Source organism: Sebastes umbrosus, chromosome 9 (genome assembly GCF_015220745.1).
Source record: "Sebastes umbrosus isolate fSebUmb1 chromosome 9, fSebUmb1.pri, whole genome shotgun sequence".
In the NCBI taxonomy this organism is placed as follows: domain Eukaryota; kingdom Metazoa; phylum Chordata; class Actinopteri; order Perciformes; family Sebastidae; genus Sebastes; species Sebastes umbrosus.
This window is the reverse complement of record NC_051277.1, coordinates 24,288,972-24,316,094: the sequence shown is the minus strand read 5'-3', so window position 1 is coordinate 24,316,094 and position 27,123 is coordinate 24,288,972. Positions and strand designations below refer to the sequence as shown.

Sequence of the window (27,123 nt, the reverse complement as noted above, 5' to 3'; positions counted from 1 at the left end):
TCAACAGGTGGTAGCCAGGGATTGGTGTATAGGAGGCTGGAAACAGCGAACATGCTCCACAGTGGAACTGTCCGTCTCCACCGCCTTCATGTACTTGTTGAGGATGGCGAAGATCTCGTTGTTGAGGATCTGGTACTTCCTAATGCGGTCCGCCATCTTCTTCAGGGGCTGTCGAGGAAAACAATAGAAAAAGGAATTAAACCTGCAGTAGGCAGAATATGTTTGGCATCACAGGGCAGAAATTCCATAATAACCTTTCAGCATATTGTAATTCAAGTGTTCTGAGAGAAAACTAGACTTCTGCACCTCCTCATGGCTCTGTTTTCAGGCTTTAAAAAAATCTAGCCTGTGATGGGAGACTTTGACCAATCACAGGTCATTTCAGAGAGAGAGAGAGCGTTCCTATTGGCTGTTCATTCAACGGAGGCAGCTGTCAATCACTCGTGAACTCCAATCAAACGGTCAAACTAGGCAGCGCTGATCAAATATGAATTAATATTTTGTTACTGTAATGCCTATTTCTCACCTCAAATGTTTTCAGAAACATCTTGTAGTGTACTGTTTAGCTGTAAAATGAGACAGTTTGCTTCGGCTGGTGGGCGGTGCTTGGTATTTCCTCAACTGATCTCATGGCTGCCGGGTCACAAACTTTCTCATTTTACAGCTAAACATTACACTACAAGATGTTTCTGAAAACAGTCGATGAGAGAAATAGGCATTACAGTAAGCCTAGTTTGACCGTTTGATCGGAGTTTGCGAATGATTGACAGCTGCTCAGAGACGGCAAGGCTCCAGCTTGGCTCTGATTGGTTGTTTTCCTCCGTTCTGTGAAATCTTGCAGATGCCATTAGGAGCACCGGAGGACACAGGCACATGATTTTTTTTTCAGATTACCTGTCTCATGTACTACTGTCAGGATATACTGACCGTTTTATAAAAATAACTCTAATTCTACCTACTGCTGCTTTAAGTCTGACAATATCAAGAGGTGGGTTTTTGCTTGAGAGTAAATGTGGATATAAGTATACGCACCACATTTTTGATGATCTCATCCTTGCCGTCCTGTCTTTGGACTTTGAGCAGGTGGTAGCAGAAGTCAAAGAGGTCGAAGCGACGCTGCTGTCCCAGCAGCACGATGATGGCACAGCCGGCCCAGTTCAGCCCATCCCCGAAGCACTGCCTAGAAGGCAAGGCACGCATAACATATAAAAGTGAGGTGAAGATGTGACAAGATTACATAATTAATTGTGTAGCAGTATCTTTGTCTCTCCTGATCCAAGTGTACCCTATAGTGTTTTTATCAGCTTTTGACAGAGAAGGGAGAAACACGCAAAAAATGGTCCCAGTCTGGACTTGAACCAAGGTGTGGTCACAGATACGTGCCAGAACTCCACTCTTTATTTTATTTATTTATTTTCTTTCTCCTACTGAAGTAGGGCCGAGTCATAAGTGGCAGCATGATGAATGCTTTGCCTACGGCAGAAGGAGCAGAAGGTGTACTGAAAAAGTTTCCCTTAAGCTTTATGACATCCTCTCTTTCTACACATGCCAACTTTCTTTACCTAAGCCATGAGCAAAAACCTTTTTTCTTTTGTTTTTTCGCCAGATTTCTGGCATTTTCACTGAATAAACAAATCACGCATTAAAAAAAAAACCTATTCCTCCAGGAATAAAGTCTAAGTAAAATATAACCTATTTTTTTAACAGAGTATTTTTATTCCATATTGACAAACCAACACGCAAAAAACTTGTATTTTCAGTTGAGCTATATGATCATGTTTGGCTGCAGATGTGGTCGATAGCTGAAAAAGAGAAAAAAAAAACTACACGTCTGCAAACGCACTCTCACAGTACACAAACCAGCCAGGTCACTTACTCCGCTGTGAACTCGTGTGTGCCCACGGGGATGCAGTAGACAAACTGCATGGCGCTCCACAGGCGGTGGAACTCCATGCACTCGTCGACGTGCATCACGCCGTTGGTGGGCGGAGGCCCGCGCCACACCCCGTCCTGCAGGAAGCTGCGGATGCGCGTCAGGATGACCTCGAACATGGAGAGGCCGCAGCACAGGCGCTCTTTGGTCAGCAGGTCCCCCTCACGGGCAATGGCAATTTGCTGGTAAAAAGAACAGCCATGATACATCATTATTAGTAGTATTAGTAAAGAGAACAAACAAATTAAAATAATTTTTATCAAGTATTATACATTCAAATAGTCTTTAAAGTAGGAGAAATAAAGGGTCAGATTTGTCCTCATCTGAGTGATGTTGAACTCACCTGTGGGGTTCCCAACCTCTCGATTAGAGGCACAAGGTGGAGAGGGGCGTACTTTGCTTCCAGCCTTTTCATCCTCACCTCCAGACGCTCTCCCTCTATATGATACACGAACACAAGGAGGGACATGTACTCACTGTACAAAAATAACACATAACTCCATGGGCACCGGACTGGATGCGGAATGAGTAATTTTTTTTTTTTTACCCATCTGCTTTGCATTTAGTGCTTCTAACGCCCAGCCACACTGTCTTTCAAATGGCCATTTAATTTTATTAGAAATGTCATTTATATTTATTTTAGACAGAAAAAGGTTAAGAAGCGTGTGCTCATTTGTAATAAAAATAATCATCCATGATTAAAAGCAGGTACGCTATTAATTTCTGGAGTCGTGCAAGTCACTGCATTTCGCCCAACACTGTCCTGCAAATATTTCAGAATAAAAGCCTTGGGATTTTATATATGGGATTTTGTTCACCGAAAAATGCAACAGGGCTTTTATTTTGAAACAGAAACAATTTTTTTTAAACTTTATTTCATGTCTGTGACATATTTTACAGATGTAGACATTGAAACTATCGTGATGTTGCTGGTATGATGTCAATAAACGGTCAAAAGATCATTTTCACTGCTGGGCATGCAGAAAAAATAGGCGAGACCTTGAATCTCTAGAAGAGATGCAGCTGATCACGAATGCTGTGTGGTGCTGCTCTAACCTGTTAACGGGGGTGACAAAATAAAAAGCAAGAGGTTCCGTGATGCACACGGACTGCTCACGCAGGCAGATTGACCCGGGTGTTACCCCTTTGTATACCTTTGATGTAGACTCTGGGCAGAATGTTCTGGAAGGGGGCGGCATGAAGCAGGTCACACACTTCCTCCTGGGACTACGATTCAAGCACAACACAAGAAAAGGGTCATTTGAATTCAAAGAACGCCACCCATTTTGATTTATGGACACCCGTACTGAGCATGCAGGGAGCCATGAGGTGATGTTGATTTTACAGAGCCCACCCCTCCAATACTCCTGACTCCTTGTTCTGACGTCTCAAAATGTTACAACCAGGGAATGAAATTAACACCTGCCCCCTGCCAAACACAGGGTAAATGTTGGCTGTGGCAAGTACACATTTCAGGTCACCTGCCACCATGGCAGATTTCCTTACATTAAAATATTATTTTTCAAAAGCAATTCCTAAATTAAAAATATTCAGTGATTAAGGTTACATGAATGATATTTCTACTCTGTTACCACTGACTCAGTGTTTACTAGGGGTGGAAGAAAATTAAAAAAATATGGAATATTGCAATATTATGTTTTGTGATATTTATATAGATTCTCAAAAACCCTGTATTGATTTCCAATTAATTAACTCAGTCAATACTTTATTTTATTTGCAAAGAGAAATGCAAATGCAGATCCTACTATTCTGATTGCACAAAAAAGTTAAAAAATATTTTTTTACTCAGATTTTATGCATATGGCGGTATATTTTTTATACTATCACTGTTTTTGTAAAATTAGATTTAAAAAAATCTATATATTGCCTTGCTTACAGTACCGCAATATATTGAATCATATTCCCTGTATCGTGATACGTATCGTATCGCCAGATTATTGCTAATACACAGACCTAGTGTTTACAAGTCTAAAGTACTCTGCATAGATTTCAGAAGTGGCAGACAAAAAAATTGTGTGGCTAGTAGAAATGTTCAGTGACCTGCCAGAGTGGCACGTGAGGAAAAAACTTAATTTCAGACCCTGGTTACAACTAAAGAACAACATCTTTTAAAGCATTTAAATGCTTAAAGTTATAAGATCACTGCCGTGAGCTCCATGCTGCAGGAGTATTCTGATGGATTACTCAACACTTTATGCAGAGAAAGAGATAAGATAACTGAATGAGTGTCTGTTTATCACCATGCCATGATGACAGGCCAACATTAGCAGGATTATACATTTGTCACAACATCCCATCTAATCTGGTTTGGGAAGTTTACATCCATCTTCTGGGTAAAATGTCAGTGTGTTAGTGGTATTCTAGCTATGCGAGGTCATTCTTAATTATCCATGTGGTTGTCATGGTGATTGTGAGTTAGTTAGTCAAGACAACAAGCTATAAGTCAAACTAAATGCAGAGAAGCAGCATCTTGAAACTAAAGGGTGAAGGATGAGAAAGTAGTCATGCAATGATAAAAACACACACGCACACTTATAGGTAGTCCAAATCAACATACACACACAGGCTAGTTCAGTCAGACAGAGATGGTAGAAAGAGTGCGAGCTGAGTATTGTCATCAGGCATCGATCAAACCAGAAGAGAGTGCAGAGTTAAGCACAAGACTGCACCAACAACCAACCAGAAATGTACCACCAACTTTTCCATGGAAAACCATTTGGAAGCCAAATGTGTGTCTTCTTAATGTTTTTACTTGTTTAATTGTCTTGATCAAATGTCTGTCTTCAAATACAAACACTTCCTTTCCTTTAAAAATTATATTTTCACTTAATTCTTAGTCAAATAAAAAGACAACAGTCCCTTTGCTTACATGGCTGGTTGGAGGTGAAACCGTGTGTGCCAAACTAACATAGTAGAAGAAGAAACAGAAACACAGCAACCCAAACCAACAAGAGATAAAAGAGGAAAAATCATTCCGTCTCTGTGTTAATTTGGTACCAAAGATAAAACCTAAATCCTTACCACCTGTGGTAGTTGCCAGCGTGTAATGAAAAATAGAGTTGTATTTCAGAAAACAAAAAAAAACACCAATGATCAAACATACTTGTGGGGCGTGAGGACCGGGGGCCTGACGGTTTCAGATTTGATTTAGGATGTGAATCGACATCGTAAATTGGGCAGAAGCGTTCAGGCGCCCAGCTTATTGGTCACCCACACAAAAACATGGCAGTCAAGACAGCTACACATTAGCGCACCCCGAGCACTGAGCACGCTCGGGGACCACAGAGGGAATTAAAAGTGGAGAGGTTGGGAGAGCAGTGGAATAAGGGGAGACAACTAATAAGTACAGAGATAAGCGGCATTTCAAAACATCAACACTAGAGCGCGGGGTTTGCGGTGCGCTATCAACGGTGCGCAGATTGATTTTGTGAGTGAAACTGAAAGTGGACACTAGCAAGCACAAGCAATCCCAAAACAATTATCGGTTTGGATAGGTGTAATTGCATATTGCTGCTGGACAGCGCACACCCGAGAGAGAGGAAGACCGAGCAAGGGAGAGGGTGAGTGTGTGTGAGAGAGAGAGAGAGACGAACGCAATCAATTCTGGCCAAAGATCGTCACGATTGATAAGATGACAGACATCCTGTTATTTGTAATGGTGGTCATTGCTCCTGTAGCGGGTTTTGTGCCCACATGATTTGAACAGTTTGGATGACTTGCTGTCCACAGCAGCACGGCAGAGAGACGTGAAGCAAGAGCGCACAGGGAGCAAGATCCCTGAATATTAATTCATTAATATCAATTTTGAATTCGAAACATATCATCAGAGTTCGATCCGTTAAAGTTATAGAACCTTTAAAGGAATAACCATTAAGACGTGTACCTTTTTTTAGAAATAATTTGAAATATATATATTTTTAATATATTTATATATATATATTTTTTTTTTTGTTTGCATTTCAGAAAAAGTTTTATTTAAAGCTAGGGTTGGTAATCTTCAAAAACGTTTTTGTTATATTTGTTGAACTTTTCATTTCATCCCGTAAGCAAACAATAAATGAAATGCTCTGACAAAGAAAAAAAAAAATCTGGTATCTTCGTATTTTCGTTGTTTATTTTCGTTATATGTTTGTAATGTAATGTAATGTAATAATGCTAATTTTGGGGAAGTGGCTATGGAGGGAGACTGTCAGAGTTGCTGACTTGGCGACTTTCTCACTAGATAAGACTCACTCTCACTCTCTAGGGACTAGACTAGGGACTTATGGAGCTAGTGCTGCTAGTATAGCTACTTTCATTGGAAAATAGTTGGCAACACTGGGCTGGGTTTTTCTGTTGGATTATTTTAAAAGTTTCTCAAGATTACCAACCCTAGCTTTAAAACCCAGAATATAATATGGCACTTAAATGCACTAAATGGGTTTAGTTTTGACTGATAATATTATTCTATACAATTTGAGTAATAAAAATGTAATTTTTTTTCTTAAAAGGAAACCAACTAGTTCATTTTAAGAGACCCTTCTTATTTTCAATTTGTATATTTACTATTGCTCTTTAAAGGTGCTCTATACGATATCCAGAGCATTGATATAGCAGCAAACAACTATTTGCTAGGTAAAGATATAGAGGGGTAATGTCTACCTGAGCAGAGAATGAAGTCACTCTCCCTCTGTGTGTGTGTGTTGTAATCTGAGCTTCTCCTTGCCTTGTTGACATAGCCACGTGTGCTTTTAGTGCATGTTCGTGCATGTGAGCGTGCCCCACTGGCAAGCTCATGGCTGCCACTCTGCACAGCTCTCATACGGCGGTTACAGCTGATAACGCCGTCCCATCTTACGTTGTCATCGCGGGAATGTAACGCCCACCCTCCGGTTCCCCCACTGGTTAACACTGTTAGCTCTGTCAGCACGTTTGCAGTTGTTTTCATTGTTAGCACTGTTGGTTGCGAGCCGCTGGCTCAGCCGTCAACAAAAATGCTCCCAATCTCACATTTAGCACCTTTAATAATAAAGCAAACGAATTTCTTAGATCTGATTACTCGATTAATCAATGGAATAATTGGTGGAATACTCAATTACTAAAATAATCGATAGCGGCAGCCCTTGTTTGAAGGGAAATGGAAACTAAAGGAAATGTCTTACCAGAGCTTGCTCGATGAGCAGGCAGAAGAGGATGGCATTTCCCACTTCCCTTAAGCTCTGGAAGACATCAGTCTTCAGCTCAGCATACTCAATGATATCCTTGAGCTGATGGTGGAAGAACTCCAAGATACCTGGAAAGGCAGAAATGGAAAAGAAACAGCCATGACATCTCACTAAATACACATTTTTGTTGAAACAAAATCTATTATTGAACCCCCGTTTTTCATTCCTACAGTCAAACGTCTAGCTAAGCAGTGAGCAGCTGCTAATTCCTCATTCTGTCATTGATAATCTATCGCTACCAGGGCGAATAAGGACGATGTCAGCGGGACTGCCCCGGCTGCCCTGACCCACATTCGATCCGAGCATCAGGCCCTCACAGCAGAGGACCAGAGGATCATTAACTGCTGACCGTAAGATCACGGGTAGTAAGCCAGGTACAGAACTCAGCGTACAGAACATCAGTAATCTACAGATTACTAAATCCTCCTCATACGGATATCCCGTCTGACTGGCCTCTAATCTGCACACACAACTCCGGCCAAAATGCACGGAGGCAGGTCAGGAAACACACCAAGACGCAAGGTAATTGGCAGAAAAGTAAAGTATCCTTTAAGCTTTAAATGGGACACTTCTGTACGCCTGTTCTAAAGCATTTCTGTTGACAAATAGATCATTTATAACTCTGTGTGTATATGTTTTATTTATATCATATTATACCACCTATCCCAAACTTGATTACCATTGCAGCAGAGTTGCTATTTTCCCCACCGTGTCCCCAATCGGCCCATTTACACCCCTCCTAACCGCTTTACAACGCTGGCTGCTTGATTCTTGTTGATATAGCGGTTTATATGTTGTCAGCATTTTCTTCTGCTGCAAATGTTTAACTGCTGCTCCGAGTAATCTCTTATTCCAGTAATGTTTCCAAGCCCTGCCTGCACTCGAAGAGGCAGCATCTGCACAGATTGGTTAGCATGGAGGAGGATTGAGCTAGTATTTAAATGGGAATGGAACTGCATGGTATGCATGGAAGTGTACTGAATGTAGCACAAAATACATTTAAAAAAATAGACCCAATTGCCCATTAATATTAATCTAACTCTAGTAGGGTTCAGATTTCAGATAAATTTGTGAATGTGTTTGTCTCCAATATATCCACTACTCTTCTTGTTGTTCTTCTCAAGTATAACTTATTACAGCTCAAAGGGCAGGTCCATCTGCATTCTGTTCTGTTTTTTTCTTCAAATGGAAACGTGTGAACTCTAGTACTAGCTGAGTCAAAGTTAACTGTTCTAAGTTTGGAAATAAGTGAACGTGTTAGTTTGGATTTTGTGAAGTGGGTTTGTATGTATAATCCCGCATTCTGCGAAGTAAATATACTGCTTTTGTGAATGTAGTCTGGTGGCTTTGAAGAGAGCGATATAACGGCTTCAGTTCTCCGTCGGAAAGGGCTGTCTGACGGCGAGGAAAAGCGGCTGTGGACGGGAGCAACTGAAGCCGTTATATTGCGGTCTTCAAAGCTACAGACCAGACTCCATTCACAGAAACAGTCATTTTACCACGCAGAACACGGGAGTTGCTGGTTTACCGCTGCATCGCTTGGTTGGGTTGTTTTTTGTCATTGTGTGACTTTCAGATCCCAAACTAGTGTGGCGTCCACACAGCAGTACACTGCTATGCTCCCGTGTCGGTACTCCGGTTTGCTTCTCCAATCGGGGAGCGTGCCGACCCGCCATTTAAGTTACTGTATATACTGTAAATGTAGCAGAGTCATCATGCAGACACCTACGTCAGGTCACGTGGGAAAAAGGACGCTAAATCATACATATTTTGACCAAAATTTGAAGGTTCGGATTTGAATACATAAGGAACACCATTGTGAAGCTACAGAATGATAAAAAAAATAATAATAATGGACCCGCCCTTAAAATGGCATGAAAATTGATGTTGTAAATTTTACAGATATAACCCTGAATGCACTCTATTCACTTTAAAAGTGGGGACTGTAAACTCACCTGGGGAGCCATACTCGTGGCGTGGTAAGCGGCAGATCTTGGGCATGACTTCTATCAGTGTTTTCACGTACTGCAGGATGGTGCCCTGTAACTGCAAAGTGACGAGGAAAATAGATATTACACAGCAGGCAAAGAGAAGAGAGGGCACAGAGAGAAATCACTGTAAGAATCCAGCACACTGAGGAAGGAAACATGTTTTTTAGGGATGTAATGGAAAATGAAGACAAATACCAGGCTCTTGACAATCTTAAGCAGCTCCTCCATCACTACGGCAATGCCTTGGTAACCAAGGAGACGGCAGATGGTCTTGAAGTGGGGCGGGCCAACAAAGTTTCTGTAAGAGCTGTATATGTGGGAGTAGGCAATGTTCAGAGGCTGAGAAGAGAGGAAGAAACACAGAAACAGAAGCCGTGTTAATCTGGAACAGTAGGAGGAGGGGTTTCTTTTACAGATACATCTTTACTGTGATATCAAATTCAAGTCGTCAGTGGCACCGTACCTTGGACCCATACAGGTAGTAAGGCTGCACGTTGGCTGGCTTGTCTCTTTGAGGCTCCTGGGTGAAGGGAATGGCTGTACGTACAAAGCTGAAGAGAAAAACATGTTTAAAACCCAAAGAAATAAAAATAAATAAATTTAAAAAAAGTATCTCTGCAAACATACAGCCACAAACTGACCGGTTTGTGGATCCGTTGTAGCAGTAGTTGGGAAGGAAATCGAAGTTGAGCTCCCAGAAGACGTGGAGAGTGATTCGTCCGTAGGGAGCGGAGACGTTGTGGTTGGCCTCGCGGAACATGGCGTCGAAGCTGTCCAGGGTCATGTGCTTGCACAGGAGCCGGTGGGTTAGTCTGTTGATCTCCAGCAGCCACTCCAGCTCCTGTCGAGGCGGGATGACAACACAAAGTTTGATGAGGATGTAAAGGGGAAAGCTTATTAGTTTATTAGTATGTATCCCTGGTGTGTCATCTCACCACTATGGAAGTGAGGTCCTCGCTCTCAAAGCGACTGATGGCGTGGTCCAGGGACTTGTACATCGCTGCCGAGATCCTCTGGGTGATCAGACGGTTCAGGTCGATAGAGCGACCTAGCAGCTGCGAGACACAGGAGGAATGGTCAAGAGATACAGTATAACGCACAAACAAAGTGCAAAAACGTATTCCTAGATGAGACAATAGTTTCCATGTTTCCAGTACCTGTACGTGTCTCTGCTTGAGCAGTGTCTCGTAGCGGTTCGATGGAGGGTACGGGATGATCACACCGTAGTTTTTACACTCTGCTCTGAAGCGCTTGTCTAGGAGGACGCTGTGAAAAAAATGTGTTTTAGTCGATGAAGTTTGCAGAGGCAACATCTGCCAATAACTCCAAAACGCATAAAGAGGAAGTGACTTCTCCTACTGTACCTTCCAGCCATTGCTTTGTAGTAGGCAAATATCTGATCTGCTAACTTGTAGACAAACTGGTCAAAGCAGAGGTTTACCTGAGAACAAGAAAACACTATGAAGGTCCTGTTTTTCAAAAGCAACACTGAGGTAAAGGTCGCTGCATTTGAATTTTAAATGTATCCAAGTCATGGCCACAAGAGCTTACCTCGGCCTCGATTTCATCATAAAGGAACTGCTTCTTGAACTTAGTGAGAGCGTAGTAGCCACTGTCGTTGTACAAGTCTAGAGGATACAGCACATATCTGGAGGAGGGAGGATGGTAGTTATAATACAGTATGTTTTCTCAAGGTACAAACATAAGGCGTTTTCGGACCGGAGGAAGTTTTTCTTTTTCTTTTCTTTTCTTTTTATTGTGTCCGCACCGCAAGAACTAGGAACATTTGTAGTTTTTAAAATGCCAATCTGAGGGACTTTTTTTAGCTCCTACTGCATAGTAGGTACCCTCCCAGCACAACAGAAACCATGAGTGACGTCGGTGTACGGTGATTGGTCGAACACATGAGCCAATGCAGCACCGACAACCATCATTTTTAAAAACCTGTTAGCTGGAGATTTGTGCGAGCATCGCCAGCCAGCTAACGCCACTTCAGCATTCTTATTGGCGGTGCGTATGTAAACAGAAAAAAGCCCTTGAACGTATGTAGTTCGCAGGGAGTCCCCAAAAATATTTCGCCCCGAAAAACGGCTATAATGTGAGTTTGTCAGTGGAAGTTTTGTCTTACTCCATCATGGAGGGCTCCTTGGTCTCCAGGATGTGGTCGGTGAGGATCCAGGGCATTGACATCTCAATGGGGAACTGGATTCTGCGACCCATGGTCAGCTCCAGGAAGAACTCTCTGAACCACAGCTGGGACAGGTCGCAGCACTGCTGGAGGGCCTCTGGACAGCGGAGAGACACAAGCAGGGAGCAGAAAAAGAAGGAATTACTTCAAACGTCCACAGAACTACAGGTATTGCAACTCATTTGAAAACACATGAGGTAAAAGAGCTGCTTCAGTTTGATCTGCCCTTTAATACTACTTTAGTCATTTTAGTTTGCTTGCAATCTGTGCTGAGAGTTTCTACTCACCGCTGAAGTTGAGCAAGTGTGTGAAGAAGAAGGAGTGTTTGTGGAAGTCTTCTATGGCCACCACAATGGGTCCATCCAGACTGCTGCGGAGAGTCTTCTTAGACCCGCTCTTATCTGCTATCAATGACTCTAGCATGGTGCGCACCATGTACAGCTGCAGAGGGAAGACAAAGGGAAAAAGATTTTTTTTTTTTTTAAAAAAAAACATTACTAACAGCAAATTTTTGATTCAAGAGAAAAATTTGCACTATGGCACTTTTAAAATATTTTCATCCTTCAGAATAAAAGCCTTGAACAAAAATTGAGTCAGAAGACGTGTGAACATTAGAGCTACTGTGATTCCAGTACACCAGGTTAGACCATTGTGCAGATGGGAATATTTTCAGTGAAATATTTTGTTCAGAACCAACAGCATTCAGTTTTGGCTTCTTTCCCCCCGTCCACCCTGATCTATTTCATGTCTTACCTGTGTGCTGGAGGGTCCTACAGCCCTGCGGGGCACTTTGATGTCAAATCCACCTTTCGGGTCCTTCTCCCCCCTCAGGCAGGGGTCATTTGGAGGTTCCCTCGCCCCATCCCAGTCACAGACAGTCTTTCGAATGGCCTGAAGAACACTACAGACAAAGAAAAAACAGGATTACAGAAGTGCTTTAGGGCTTTAAGAACCAAAAACACAAGAGCCATAATTTGATGTACATTTGATCAGATCACCATTGTGCATGCGTACCTGATGAGGACGTTCTTCTTCTTGCGTACAGCCTGGCGCAGAGGCTCTCTGAGGGTCATCTGGGCGAAGTCCTGCAGCGCTGCGTAGATGGTATTCCTGATGGCCTGGTTAAACACTGACTCCATTCGGCCCATCAGAACCTACAAAGTTCATCACACAGCACCGTGATCATCATCGGATGGAATGAAGAGAAATGATTTGACATTTTGGGAAATACACTTATTCACTTTCTTGCGGAGAGTTAGATGAGAAGCCAAATCTGGCTCTCATATCTGTCGATTAAAGATGCCCTCCAGACACGTTTTAAGACATAAAACCACTCAGCTCTGAATCATAATTTGTGACTGAATTAGCTTTTCTAACCTGATGCGCCAGATGGTTTGTTACACAGAACCATCTGAGGAGCCGTGATTTGAGACTGTTTGGAAAAGGGCGGTCGCTTTCAAAAAATACTTGGCAGGCGATTGGATGAACCATCTGTCAATCAAACTCTTGCCAAAGCCGGGAGAAGAGCGAAAACATTTTTTCCATCGAGAAAAGCCTACAGTGCCGTTCTTTGCTCTTCTTTCAATGAAGAAATACTCTCCAGTTCTGATATAACTGAACTATTGCAGCAGCTACGCTAACCTTTTCAGGAGCCGCCATTGTTGTTTTGAACAGTCGCCACTCCATGTCGTCGCGTCATACTCATAAGATGATTTCTTTCCCACAAATGATCTGTCTCATTCACTACTGTCAGGATATAGTGACAGTTTTATAAAAATAACTTTTTATCATATTTGCTAAAAGTTACCGTTCGATACAGTTTTCTGACTTAATAAGCTTCATGTCCATTCATATGTGTACAGACCAAAATGTCCAGCTGTTGGGGGCATCAATAAAAGAGCTACTAAACACCTGTCAAAGTCAACAGTGTTTTACCTGCAGCCCTTTGATCATGGCGATGACCTCCACCAGGGCAAACTTCTCCTCACTGGTGTAATTGTATCGCGTGGCTCGCTCGTACTCCTCCGCCGTGCCCGGACAGTCCTTGTTACAGAATTTATCCGTAGGATGGACCAGCTTCCACGAGTACTGAAAGAGACAAGGAGAGCTATAAATAGATGAAAGCTACGACGATCAATGGCAAAACCACAAACTTTTCATACCTTAAACCCACGCATATTGACTGCTGCACAAGCATTTTTCTAAACACACAAACAACAATCGAATCCCTCGCTTTTACTCACGACTTCCATGACGTGCGTGCTCCACTTGGACAGCAGCTGCAGGCCCCTCAGAGCGAGGTCGAACAGCTCCCTGTACTCCTCGTCGGACTTCTGGCTGTCCAGGCCCGAGCCCGTCACCACCTCGCTGTTGCTGTAGCGCGCCAGCTCCGAGATGAAGCGGATGTGGTCCTCTCTGATCTGCACCATCTGCTCGCACAGGTTGTACTGCGGCGAGATGCTGCTCTGGGTGCACGTCCACCTGGGCACAAAATGGAGGAGGTGTAAGGTTGGCGGGGGTGGGGGCAGATGGCACGACGGTCAAGAATAGATGCTTTTACGGTTGAGAGCATTTCTGTACACTAGACGTGTCCTCTTACTTGGACTTGTTTTCTTCGTAGTGGGCACTCGTCTCGATGTAGCGCGACAACTCTATCTGCATGTCTCCAAACAGCGGCACCACTTGAAGCTGAAAGACACAGAAAAAAAAAATGGCTCACCTCATGTCATGCACAAAAATACAACTCTGGATGAAAGAGATGCTGAAAAAAGCAAAAGCCTTACTTTGAAGAACTTGTCAATCTTGCTCAGGTTGATCCTCTTTTTGGCATCGAGTTTATAGATATTACTCACGTTCCCGTCCATCAGGTACAGACCAAAGCCCATCACCTGACACACAAACACACAGAGGTGGTTTGTTTTACATCAGCGGAGGACATTTAATAAGCTAAAGATCTGTTATAGGTTGGCAGCAGGAACGGATGTGTGGTACCTTAAGCAGCATGTGTTTCTCACTGGGTGTCAAATACATCTTGTTCTCATAATAGTCGACACAGATGTTGACAATGTCTGCCAAAAGCTCCTCGTAGCCAGGAATCACCTCCAACTGTTGGTGCAGGCACTACACAGAAACAGAAATGGAACAACAGGTCACCTTCACAGAAATTCATTTACAGTAGTGAAGGGCGGATGATGCCGTAGGAAGCTGTGGGGCTTAATTTCTATTTAAAAAGACTCAAAGCTTTGGGGCTTCAAACGCAGTAAACACAGTGACATCTGGTGGCTTGCAGAAAGTATAGCAGCTGTCCAAGGCTGGGACTGAAGCACTACAACACCTCTGTGATTTTAATGTTTTTTGTCTCATGTGTGCAATAAAAGTTCAACAAGCCTGCATGTTATTATTAAAGAGGACCTATTATGCTAATTTGCAGGTTCATACTTACATACGTTCGCATTTTGGGTTTCTACTAGAACATGTTTACATGCTTTAATGTTCAGAAAACGCTTTATTTTTCTCATACTGGCTGTGCTGCAGCACCTCTTTCCGCCCTCTGTCTGAAACGCTCTGTTTGAGCTCCTGCCTCCCCTTGCCCAGTCTGCTCTGATTGGTCAGCTGGCCTACTGTTGTGATTCGTCAACCAAACCAAACTCTTCGATCCCGCCCCAGCTCCGCTCTAACTAGTTTTTTTTTAGGCCGTGTCAAACTAGCCGCTAGGCAGGTATTATGCAAATATGTTACTTGGTGACATCATCACGTTACGGAAGAAAAGGCGGGACTTCAATCATGGCGTTTCAGGCAGTTCAGGACCAGTGTTTCTGTGGGGAAGAGTAACTTTTTTGGCATGGACTTAGGGCTTTGTAATTTTGCAGACCTTTTACATGCACAAAAACACTAAAGGAAAGGGAAAAATGCACAATAGCATAATATGTCCTCTTTAAATCTGTAATGTTGTGCTGCAATAAATGTAGATGGTATTCTGTAACATGTTAAAATAAAAAAATGAATGTATTATCTGAAAGTCCTACATATAAAATATTTGTGCTTACACAAAACCTTAATGTACCTTATTTGTGTAGTTTGGGCTCATGTGTTTTACGATTTTTCTCAATTGTTTTGGCTAATTTTTTGAGACAGTCTTTCTCTAAACTTTAAGTGCAAGGGCTCATTCTACCCTGAAAATAGACATACTGTATACAGTATATAGATAAATACTAACAATGACAATACTGCATGAAAACAGAAAAAAAATCATATTGTAGAAGAGGAATTGCAGTGGTTTTGATGATGTGTCAAATGGGCTTTCAATGGGCCTTTTAGTCATTACAAATGCTGAATTTTTAAATGAATGGACCATGCTATCTTTTAATTCAGCTAACATTATGTTCAGCACATAACTAGTCATTGGACTGCGCTCAAATAAGTTTTAAATGAACTGCCAGTTTAACAGTCACACACAAAAAACGATCTTACAAAAAAATCTAATTTTCTTCTTCTTTCTTTGCCATCGTTATCTGACTGTAAAGAGCAAATTTGTGAGTTGAATACTGCTTTTTCAGCAGGTCAGATGTTAATGTATAGGTTAATAGCTAAATTGCTCCATAAGACACATTCATTCCGTCACGTCACCTTTGGAGAGTACAAATGTGAGTCACTAATCAGCTTACTTTGTCGAGCACGTAATTTTCCTGGAGTACTGGGTTAGAAGGTTGCTGTAATTCTATATAATTACAGACTAAACATTTGTAGCTACATTTCAATCAAAAAAGGCCATTTTTCTACAAAGATACACTGAAAAAACAGCCTTGAATCACCTTACAACTGCAGTATGGCATACATTTTTACACCACGCGTTGTTAAGACAGTCTGGAGTCGGCACACCAACCTGAGTGATCCTGTTGTGGTTGGCTAAAAACATGGAGAGGTTCTGGGACTCCTGGATGGACTGAGGGTCGGCCATCTTCCTCAAGAACTGAGCTGCCCTGGAGGCGGAGGAGGAGAGCAATGTTAACTTGGCTTTTAACTGAACTACTCTACATTAGGGATTCCTTCATTTACAGTTCACTACCTTTTGTAGGCAGAGTGATCATTCTTAACGCTACACTTCATGTTCTTCAGTTCGTCCAGCACTGCAAACATGTTGATAAATTTGCCCAGAGTGAGCAGGTAGGCCTCGGACACAAAGTCCTTCCTTCTCTCGGCGTGACACAGACGCTTCACCTCGCTACAGAAACGTTCTATGGCTTTCCGCTGTAAAGACAAAGAAATCAGGATATATGGAAATGTTAGAATACATTTAAACAATACAACTTTCTCTCACCAAAAAGACAACAAACATGCAAACTCTGAAATGAAAATGCATGTCATTATATGAGCCCAATTGTAGGGTTTTGCCATTATAAAAAGACACTGTAAGGCGGCCGAGTCTTACCTGGAAGTACATGAACTTCATGAGCTTGGTCACTTCAGGTTCCAACACCTCCACCGTTTTCTCATAGATCTCCACTCTGTTGGGCTGCTCATTGCATTTCACCTAGCGAACACAAGAGGGCGCCGTCACACAGCTTGATTTTGCAGCAGCAGTACAGTATATTTAGTCCAGCTAGTTCGTACTACATTATAGTTTGTTTGCAAGTGATTTATATTTGTCCCCACTACAAAGGTCTCCAATTTTCATGTATGTATAAGCTGCAATTGTCCAATTTGGGGAAATCATATTATGTGTAATAATGAAGTCACCCAGGTAACCAAGAGGAATCTCTGATTTATCTTAAAGGGGAACTTAAGAATTCAAATATGTTATTTCTATGGCCTTGGAAAGTTTAATAAATATTTGTGAACATGAGCTCCTTTCTCTCAAAGCCAGAAACCAGAGAAGTCTCAAACTTGTGATGTCATTTCGGGCTGACCCGAATGTTTCGAAGCTTCGACCATTGCCGTGTTATTCGACTTCCAAATCACTATTAGAATGCTTCATTTTTACTTTTTTTTAAACTTTTTTTAATATACTAGTATGTATCATGTAATGTAATGTATAAATCCCCATGCATAAGGAATAATCCCACAACATTATGCGTTACTCATATTCAACATTAATGATTATTATTATTCTCAGATGGATATCGCTGTTTGAATTGTGTAGACGTGTGTGTGTGTGTGTGTGTGTGTGTGCCGTAGTGCGTCAGTGGCACTGTCCTGGGCACTGAAACGGGGGAGATGGAGACAGACAGACAGAAGATCATGTCAGCCTTCCGCGCCGGGCTGATCTGTGAAACTTTGAATACCTTTGAATATTTCTCACTAAAGCTTCGAAGCCCAAAAAATGGCCAAAAAAAGGGACAGCCCTAATGTCTTCGGGTATAAAGTGATGAGTTGCCCCATAGACAATGAATGGGGGACTGATTTTGTGGACCCACAGAATGTTTGTTTTCTCCTTTATACCCAAATGAGCTTTATTCTATTGCAGTGTTGTCAGTTGTGAAACAGAAAATGTTCCCATATACTCAGATCATCCCCCTGGGTGCTCTCAATGTCATCTAAAACATCTCTCCCATACATTGTCTATGGAGCAGCTCCAAACTTTATACTCTATGACATCACAAATTTGAGTTTTAGCACTAGTTTTTGGATTTGGGAGAGAGATGTTCATGTTTACTAATACTTTTTGGTCTTAGACCATAGGAATAACGAATGAATTAATTTTGAAAATGGCCGTATTCCCCTTTAAGTGCAGGAAAAACGCTGATAGCTGAGGCTCTTATTCGATGGCCAAATGACGTCAGAACAGCCACATTTCGTGTTCAGTAACCTCTGCCGTAGTTAAACGCTTCCATGAGGTTTGTGATGAAGAACTTGCAGGTTGAATGTGCCAGTTGTCGAACACACAGTGCGACAACTTTAACAGGAATTCAAGTCACAAATGTTTTTCAGTCTGTGTCTGCTGAGCAAGATCCAATCAGGAAAGGAAGGAAAATACCGCAGGGAAGCAATAAAAAGTAAGAAATAAGGTCTCTTATTAAGAACAACCGTGTGTGTGTGTGTGTGTGTGTGGGTGTGTGTGTTTGTGTTACCTGGGGAATAGCTCTGGAGCAGCTTCTCCAGGTGTAAAGCATCACGGCATACTCGTGTCCTTCCTCCAGCATCTCATTCTGCATAAACAAAGACATCATTCATTCTTAATGCGTTACAGCAAATATGCAACTGGCTAAACTCCTAATACCTTGTATCGCTTACTTGTTTATTATGCGTATGTTATAAAAGGAAATAATTTTGCAAAGGCATTTGGCAGCACAAATTATTTCCGACAACTCAGCCCGGTCACATATTCTACCATGAATGGGGCTTGATAAATATTTTAGCGGGGGGAACATTTCTTCCATTCAGAAGTAGGTGAGACATATTTCTCAATCACTCCGGCTAAAGAGAGGACTGTCCTCAAATAGACCGGCTTCAGCCTCAATGGGACTTCCTGATTAAATAAGGTTAAATAAAGCGCTACTTCCCCTCTTTGCCAGTCAAATCACACTCTCCACTCAGTCGCCATCGGGGGAAAGAGGTTTAGTGCTCCATTGCCTGCCTGATTCACCAGTGTGAGAGGAGAAATGTGTGTCTATATGAGTGTGTAAGGCCTATGTGTGTGCCATGCCAAATCCTAACAAAAGAGACAAATGATAATCAATTCACAACAAAAACAAGGCTCTCTTTAAGGGAGCGGGGCTGCTTCCCACAGTCGGCTTTGTGTTCACTGAAAGGGGAACTATTCAATATAGACAACAAAAATGGATTCAACCAATCAGATGTGTAAAAACCAATACGACACGCCATGGCATGTGTTGTTTTTCTTTTTAAAACTGGAGCCCGTTTCTCACCATGCTGGAGTGGACCGTAGCTTGCTCTATATAACGGGCGATGCCGGTCACAAATGCATTCCTGTCTTCAAAGTTGGTGTCAAAATTAGCCTGCAGAAGAAGAAGAAAAGAGAGAAAGAGGTGCATTGAAAATGTCTGAGCAACTTGGTGGAGGATGGTGGGTGGTGATGGCGGCGACAGAGTGTGCGAGTGTGTACCTGGTACATGATGGAGGAGGGAGGGGGTTCGATGCATGGCTGCTGGTCCGGGAGAGGCAGCTCCTCCAGCAGGTCCACGTTGGACAGGGCATCCTCCAGGGTCACGTGGGTCGTCATGGTAACAAGGCGTCACTCACACAACACCCCAGTCTGAGAGAAATGGAGAAAAACAGAGCGAGGATATGAGATAAAGGCTGCTGAATATGCAACCAGGGGTGCTGCTTGTACACCAGGGGGGTTATTCTGCAGTTAGCTAGAGGAAAGATGTGGAAAGATTGTGTTGTAGATTTTAAGAGAGGATACGATTTGGTTAAATAAATATTTTACATCCACATATTGAGTCAGAACAGCTGAACACTGTGTACCAACTAAGAATGCATGACAAATAATTAGCAGGCGAGCAGAGAGGTTGAAACCGTTAGCTAAAAGTGATGGATAAACAGTTGAAATAAATAAATAAAAGTCATGAAAAATCTGTTAAAATTGTTAGCTAAAAATAATAGGAAAATGGTTGAGATAGTTAGCTAAACAGTTAGCTAAAGGAAGGCTAATGGAAAAAATGATTGAAATAGCCAATAGTAATGGATAAACAGTTAAAAAGGTAGCTAACGGTATGGGATAAATAGATGAAATAGTTAGTTAACGGTAATTTGAAAATGGTTGAAATAGTAAGCTAAAGATAAGCTAACGGCCATGATAATTGACTGAATTTGCCAATAGTGATGGAAAAACAGTTGAAACAGAAAGCTAACGGTAGTCTATAGGATAAACGGTTGAAATAGTTAGCTAAAAGTAATTTTCAAAAAGGGTTGAAATAGATAGTTAATGTAATGGATAACTGGTTGAAATGTCCAACTTCTTCCACTCAAAGTGGCAGGAAAAGAAAAGGTTACAAGTTGCAGAATGAATAGATCAAATGAATGAGAAAGGTGATATATCACTATTTAAATACTATATACATACTATAGACTAGATGATGCAATGATAATGCTTTTCACTAGAAGATACAAACTAGCCCAATAATCTCTTGACGTGTCTAGACTCCACTTCCTCTTATGAAATCCTGTTTGGGCTGTGCGGTGCAGTACATCTGAGTATTCACCCTGCACCTGTATCCTCTCCCATTTCACTATATGTCAATAACAGACTAACGCTCAGGGGAAATAAAGGGTAGAGGCCCCTCACCGTTTCCTCTTTACCTTTTCATTTGACTAGAGGCATATTTGAAGCGTGTAATTCTTGAAATGCCAAGACCTGGAAATCTCATTGATCAGAGAGAGGCGGGGAACGATCTGACAGTGAATGACATTTGACAAACACAAAATGTGCCGTCCTGCCCGCTGGCAAAATGTGTTTTTTCACAGAAGCTTTAGGTGAACTGATATTTTTTTTACTTTTCTTAATTGAAATTAATATCAGGTGATAAATATGAACACGGAACGCCCATGCAACCCATGCATACGGTTTAAAAATCCCCAGCTACTAAAACAATTGTCCTCCATCTGATCCGTCCTTGGATTAAATGGCGAGACCCCCTTGAAACGGTGCAGTCATCGCAGCGCCCGGCCTCCTCCTCATTATAAAACACCAGCCCAGCCAAAGCAGTGTGTAAAAAGCAGTGTGTATGCGCCCACCCCGTATATCATGTGCCTCTCAGAAATGTGTGTTTTACGTCTGACCTGGCAGACAGGCCTGACAAGGCCGATAATCAGCTTAATATTCACAGCCAGAGAGAGCACAGCTAGAGCTGAGAGGGCCAGGGGCCAAACGGAGAAGAGAGGCAAACGTGACTGCCCCTAGGTAGACAAAGAGCTCGCAGAAACAGAAGGTAAAGTGTTGCATCAATCAAGTTGTAAAATTATTAATGGACACAGTCCTTTCATATTCAATACGGATAAAGGTGGGTTATGGGATCTTCTACAGTCAAACAGCTTTTTATTTGTCCTGGAAGTCAGCCACAGACAGAGGATCAAATAAACAGATAGATGAACCTACCTACTTCCAAACACAGTAATACATCTACACACAAGTGGGAGTCAACATATGTAAATTTCAAAGCAACTACAATGACTTCTTGTGGCCAGCATGGATGTACGTTACTCACAAAACTCGCAGACGGACGCCTACATTACACTCTCACTGAGAAACATTGTTGTCGATCACGCCCACATGCGCCGGCACACTAATTCTGCATGATCGCAATTGGTGTGAAGTGGAGGTGGGTGGAGTTTCCTGTCACATCAAACTGTCATAGCTAACAACATGCACGGAGGTTATATTTGCATGAGGTAAACCACCAGTGTTGAGGCTAAAATTCAGACAGATGGCTGAGTCATCAAACTTCTAATGATACATCGGTGAGCGACACTTCAGTGTATTGGCAAAGAAAAAGCAAGTTGCAGGTGGTTATAAGGCTAATTAATGTACAATCAAATATATGTTGTTATGCCATTGAGTATTGCGATATTATGTTTTGTGCTACTGTATCGATTCTCAAAAACGCTGTATTGATTTTTAATTAAAGCTGCAGCAGACAGAATATTTTGGCATCATTGGGCAAAAAATCCATATAACCTTTCAGCATATTGCAATTCAATTGTTCTGAGAGATAACTAGACTTCTGCACCTCCTCCTGGCTCTGTTTTCAGGCTTTGGAAAATCTAGCCCGTGACGGGAGACTTTGGCCAATCACAGGTCATTTCAGAGAGAGAACGTTCCTATTGGCTGTTCATTCAACGGAGGCAGCTGTCAATCACTCGCGACCTCCAATCAAACTAGGCAGCGCTGATCAAATATGAGTCAATATTCTGTTACTGTAATGCCTATTTCTCGCCTCAAATGTTTTCAGAAACATCTTGTAGTGTACTGTTTAGCTGTTCTTAATCATATATGCTCCAATTCTACCCACTGCTGCTTTAATAGCTTACATGCAAACATTTGTGGCACACTAGTGGCTCATTTTGTGACGTTGGATGTTGCAGGGACTGTGATAAATGCAAATGCGGAAAGTTATATTTAAAATATCGCAAAACATCCCCCTGCATACAATATCGCAATATATCGCGATATATTGAATGGTAAACCCATGTATCATGACACGTATCATATCGCCAGATTCTTGCCAATACACAGCCCTAATTATGTGTGCAATTGATATTGCAAAATTATATTACTCTTTCTATTTTCATTGCAGCACATACTATCACTAGCATGCTGGGAGTTGTAGTCCTTTGCAGAAAAAACTTTTATTTCTGCACAATAGGCTAAGTAACAATGAAGATGTGACTCATTTTGATAAAAACGCAAGTATGCAAATGAATAAATAAAAGACCTGCAGATTTGAAATGACACTAGTGTACACTGATTTGAGACTTAGACCCTGTGCTGCTGCAACCTTGCTGTCTTTAAGTAAAGAAAAAGACTGTTGTTTCCTGTATCCGTTCCACTGCTGTGACTTCACAACCTGGATTCACACACTCTGATTCTTTGAAGACTCAGCTGGTTATTTTTAACTGTTCAGCTTATAGAAAATGAAACATGCAGCTCGCTACAAGGGAGACAAACATGCTCAGTGCTGCTAAACTCCCATCTGTGCTTGGGAATACAGACGGGGACTGAAGCCGGGGTTGGCTGAATAAACTTTCCCACCCTGTACCCGACTCTGTTCAACAGTTGGTGTGTTTGTCTCTATGTGTGTGTGTGTGTGTGTGTGTGTTTGTGAGCATCTTTACAAAGCAAAGGGCCCCTTCATTCCCTTCTGGACACTTAGTAACCTAGTTGGAGGCCTGTTTCACACCGGAAAGACCAACTGAGGCCACACAAGACAACTCTTCTCAGAATTCCCATACAGTAGTTGGACTTCAACATCAATAATGTGCATTGCAAAACTCCCTCTGGCCAATCTGGCATTACAACTAAAGCTACTATACATGACCCGCTTGGGTCAGGTCTCTTCACGACAACACTAAACCATGAGGGCTTTGAGGAAGTGCTCTAAATATTACAACTAAAAAGAGGAATGAGACAGAGTAGGAAAAGCACTAAAATAGGGAAAAAAAGCAGCCTTTGTAGAAGAAAAGCACGACCAGTATGTGCTGCCATAGGCGTGTGTGTGTAATACATCTCGCCTGAGAGAAAGACAGAAAGTGTGTCAACTCCAGGGTCACACCACCACTCAGTGGGATCTCCCCCCCAAGGCTAGCTTTGCAATATATATTCATCCTCACAATAAGATGAGATCCGATCAGCGTGGAAGAAATCTTGACACGCGCACACATGATCATTTACACTGACAAACACACACACACACCGGTCACATGTGTGCTCCAGCAGCGTCTGTGCGGTCTGTAGTGTGTCATCATGTGCAGGACGCTGGCCGGGCTGCAGGGTTCGACGGGCTGATTGTCATTTCAGAGACCGGCAGTCCCGAAACTGCTGTCGTCTCATGATCCCCCATGATGTCACACTCTCTCTCCCCTTTTAGACCAACAACAATGAATGACCATCACATGAATATTCAATGGGGGGGAAAAGGACACAAGCATGGCTCACATGACCAAGCTTGACAGGTAGAGAGGATGGTAAACAAAAACCTGAACTAACAACGCAGAATATTGTTTTTGGGTTTCTAATCAAAGTTTCTTTATAGTCATGATAGCGTGCCACATGAAATGTATGTAAGAAAGAAAGTTATGATTCGTGACATAAACAGATGGTTTCTGCTCACCATAGTTTGCCCGCACTTACCTCTACTTCTCTTTTCTTTGGCTACTTGGTTGGTTTGTTATTTAAGTCTACAGGCCTTTTTCTTTCTCTCTAAATGTGCTGTAGTCATGCTGCTCATGATCATGTATATAGATCGTACCTATGTTAAAGGGGAACTACGCTCATTTTCAAAACTCAAAACATGTTATTCCTATGGTCTAAGACAGTCCAAAAAATATTAACGAACATGAACAACTCTCTCCCAAATCTAAAAACTAGAAAGATAAAATTCAAACTTGTGATGTCATAGGGTATAAAGTCGGGAGCTGCTCCATAGACAATGAATAGGGAAAGATGTTATAGATGACACTGAGAGCACCCAGGGGAATGTTCTGAGTATATGGGGACATTTTCTGTCTCACAGCTGGTAACACTACAATAAAATAAAGCTCATTTGGGTATAAAAAAGAAAACAAACATTTTGTGGGTCCGCGAAATGTGTGCCATCGTTCAACATACTTTTGTGTGAATAAACAGTATTATGTATCATTTCGGACACACTGAGCAGTAACTCCTTGCCGGATGGAGACACGTAACGATGGTTACCCGTGCCAACCTCATGTAACCAAAACGACGGTTTGTGAATTAATTTTAAATATATATTACGCCTAGCAAAGTGAAATCTTCTACTTACAGTTAAATTGAAGCATTGTTGATGTTACAGAGCTGTCCGTCAACGTCCATTATGAACGTTGTCATCACTACCGCGTTGCATCGTGGGATATTTATGCCGCCGTGGTGTGCAGCGTTGCATACTGTAATAATGCACCGGAAATAGTATACAAGGTTTCAGACATACTAAAATATCTCACATACTGTTTTAGCGTACTGAATAGCATGTTAGTGTGGAATTTCGGGCGCAACCATTGTCTATGGAGCAGCTCCATACTTTATACCCGATGACATCACAAGTTTGAGACTTACCGCTCTGGTTTCTGGCTTTGAGAGAGAGTAGCTCACGTTCACAAATATTGATTGAACTTTCCGAGGCCATGGAGATAACATATTTTGAATTTCTTAATTTAGGTGGTGTTCCCCTTTAATGTTTGTAATATGGTATGATATATAACTACAAGGTGTCACACAACAAAACTAGTTCCAATAGCCGTATCACGGGGTTGTTACTAGGGCTGTAACTAATGGCTATTTTCATTAACGATTACATTGTACGTTTGTTTTTTTTTAAATAACCGATTACTCATTCAGTCTATAAACAATATTACGTATCCATCACAATGTCTCAGAGCTCAAGATGAAGTCTTCAAATGTCTTGTTGTGTCCAATCCACAGTCTAAAACCCAAAGAGGCTCCATTTACAATGATATAAAACAGAGAAAAAATCCTCACATCTGGGAACCTGGAACTAGTAAATATTTGGCATTGGCGTTTGCTTGATTTATGACTCATAATTTTCTACTGATCGACTAATAATCAATGAATCACCAGACATTATAGTGATATCCCTGAGGGAAAATAACATCAAGATTGAGTGCCAAACCAATAAGCTAGATATCTACAATCTCTTACATACTACATGTATTGCATTTCTGTCCCACTTTTATACATGAACCACCTCCCCTGATGCTCTTCCTAAGGTTTTCTTCTTTTTTTCCCCCATTAAAGGCTTTTTTTCCATATCCAAACCGAGTATCTACACTATTATGTAGTCATATTATTTCTTTATATTAATCTTGTCTCTAGGTGGAGGCTTCAGATAAGCCCAGTGGGTTTTTGCCTCTTCCTGCACTGTATATTATTCATTTATTTTGTTGTTGTATAGTCTTAAATTGTGCATAACAAATAAACAAATAAACAAAAGAGGGCTGCACAGATTATAAAGCACTCTTGAGAGAAATGTGTGATTGTGGTTCTAGTAGAAAGACTTAAGTAGAATAACCAGACATATTACTGGGAGGTGTTCATTTAGTGTGGATCAGTATCAGCAGCAGCAGCAAAGCATCCCCCAGCATGTCATTACATCACTGCTTGCTGCTGGTGAGCATACAGATTTACAACTCTGCAACAGTAGCACATTCATATGATCTACTCTGAGTTACTGGAATAGATGGATCATAATAATAATCATGAGAGAGCTGGAGAATAAAGATGAGAGAGAGCAGTATATAGACGGAAGTAGGTGAACCTGTCTGTCATCTGTGCATCAGTAACAGGGCCTGCCTGCCATCATGATGGCTGTGAAAACGTCTATAATGCATGTCCATGTTGTGCCCTGCTGGCCTGGATGGGTCAAAGGGAGGCGACACAGGAGAGAGGAAATAATGCAAAACAAAAAAAAAATGATGAAAGAGAGTGAAAGCATCAAATTCAGCCTCCTGATCACAGCGGATATCTCTTATCAGGTCAGGAAATCGCTCATCTCTCTCCGTGATCCATCTCTCTTCATCGGTGCACTTGCTGCTCAGGATCCCTCTCTCCTCACCCCACCCATCTCATCTCTCTCAGTGCGAGCTATACGATGATGGAGGCTAACGGGGATCCCTTCATGTGTCAGAATAATCCGCTACAAACCCGGACGCGCTCACTCACGATGGGCGATTTCCTTTAGCGATCAAATGTATCAATCCTGCACGGAGAGAGATATAAGTATAACGGGAGGGATGCACAGCGCGAGGAGGAAGAAGAAGAAGAAGAAAAAAACACAGCCCTCCAGTCTCCAGCCATCATCACTACCCAGCGCACATCACCAGCCCTCTTCATCTCTCTCTAGCGCTGCGGCTCCTCATCCATCGCTATACCTCCTACCTGTATATTGCATGTCCGTCCGGAGAGCTCCAGAGACGGGCGGGACGGTGTGTCTGTGTGCGACGGAGATCCACTGGGCTTTTTTTTCCCCTCCTCGTCTTCGGTACCGATTGATGCTCTAGTTTTCGCTCCGCTCCGCTCCTATACCACAGTGCTGCTAATCCACCACCCCACACAAAGAGCAGAAAATGGCTGCA

The 27,123-nt window shown here is 42.0% G+C and overlaps 1 protein-coding gene across 2 annotated transcripts; it reads right to left on the bottom strand.

Moving 5' to 3' along the window:
* On the bottom strand, positions 1 to 27,123 carry cyfip2 (cytoplasmic FMR1 interacting protein 2). 2 transcript variants are annotated; one of them, XM_037780189.1, is made up of 30 exons: positions 26,927 to 27,117; positions 19,400 to 19,549; positions 19,203 to 19,292; positions 18,405 to 18,482; positions 16,766 to 16,867; positions 16,403 to 16,584; positions 16,220 to 16,316; positions 14,329 to 14,457; positions 14,121 to 14,225; positions 13,937 to 14,025; positions 13,581 to 13,818; positions 13,273 to 13,425; positions 12,352 to 12,491; positions 12,091 to 12,238; positions 11,625 to 11,778; positions 11,278 to 11,434; positions 10,701 to 10,797; positions 10,514 to 10,590; positions 10,307 to 10,415; positions 10,085 to 10,204; positions 9,791 to 9,990; positions 9,613 to 9,700; positions 9,345 to 9,488; positions 9,114 to 9,204; positions 7,096 to 7,226; positions 3,088 to 3,160; positions 2,277 to 2,371; positions 1,877 to 2,115; positions 1,033 to 1,180; positions 1 to 168 (listed from the first exon to the last, which is right to left on the bottom strand). In XM_037780189.1, the coding sequence occupies exons 2-30, from the start codon at positions 19,514 to 19,516 to the stop codon at positions 1 to 3; spliced, it is 3,759 nt and encodes a 1,252-aa protein (XP_037636117.1). In that variant the 5' UTR covers positions 19,517 to 19,549; positions 26,927 to 27,117. The 2 variants fall into 2 exon arrangements, with proteins under 2 accessions (XP_037636117.1, XP_037636118.1); XM_037780190.1 differs by lacking the exons at positions 1 to 168; positions 1,033 to 1,180; positions 1,877 to 2,115; positions 2,277 to 2,371; positions 3,088 to 3,160 and adding an exon at positions 3,815 to 4,978 and having other exon boundaries at positions 26,927 to 27,123.

Excerpts from the sequence above, each read along its gene's own strand:
- cyfip2 (XM_037780189.1), bottom strand. The coding sequence starts at position 19,516 with ATGACGACCCACGTGACCCTGGAGGATGCCCTGTCCAACGTGGACCTG. Across the intron at positions 11,435-11,624 it reads ACACTTGCTCAACTTCAGCG|AGGCCCTCCAGCAGTGCTGC; the intron begins GTGAGTAGAAAC and ends TCCGCTGTCCAG. Across the intron at positions 2,116-2,276 it reads AGAGGTTGGGAACCCCACAG|CAAATTGCCATTGCCCGTGA; the intron begins GTGAGTTCAACA and ends TCTTTTTACCAG.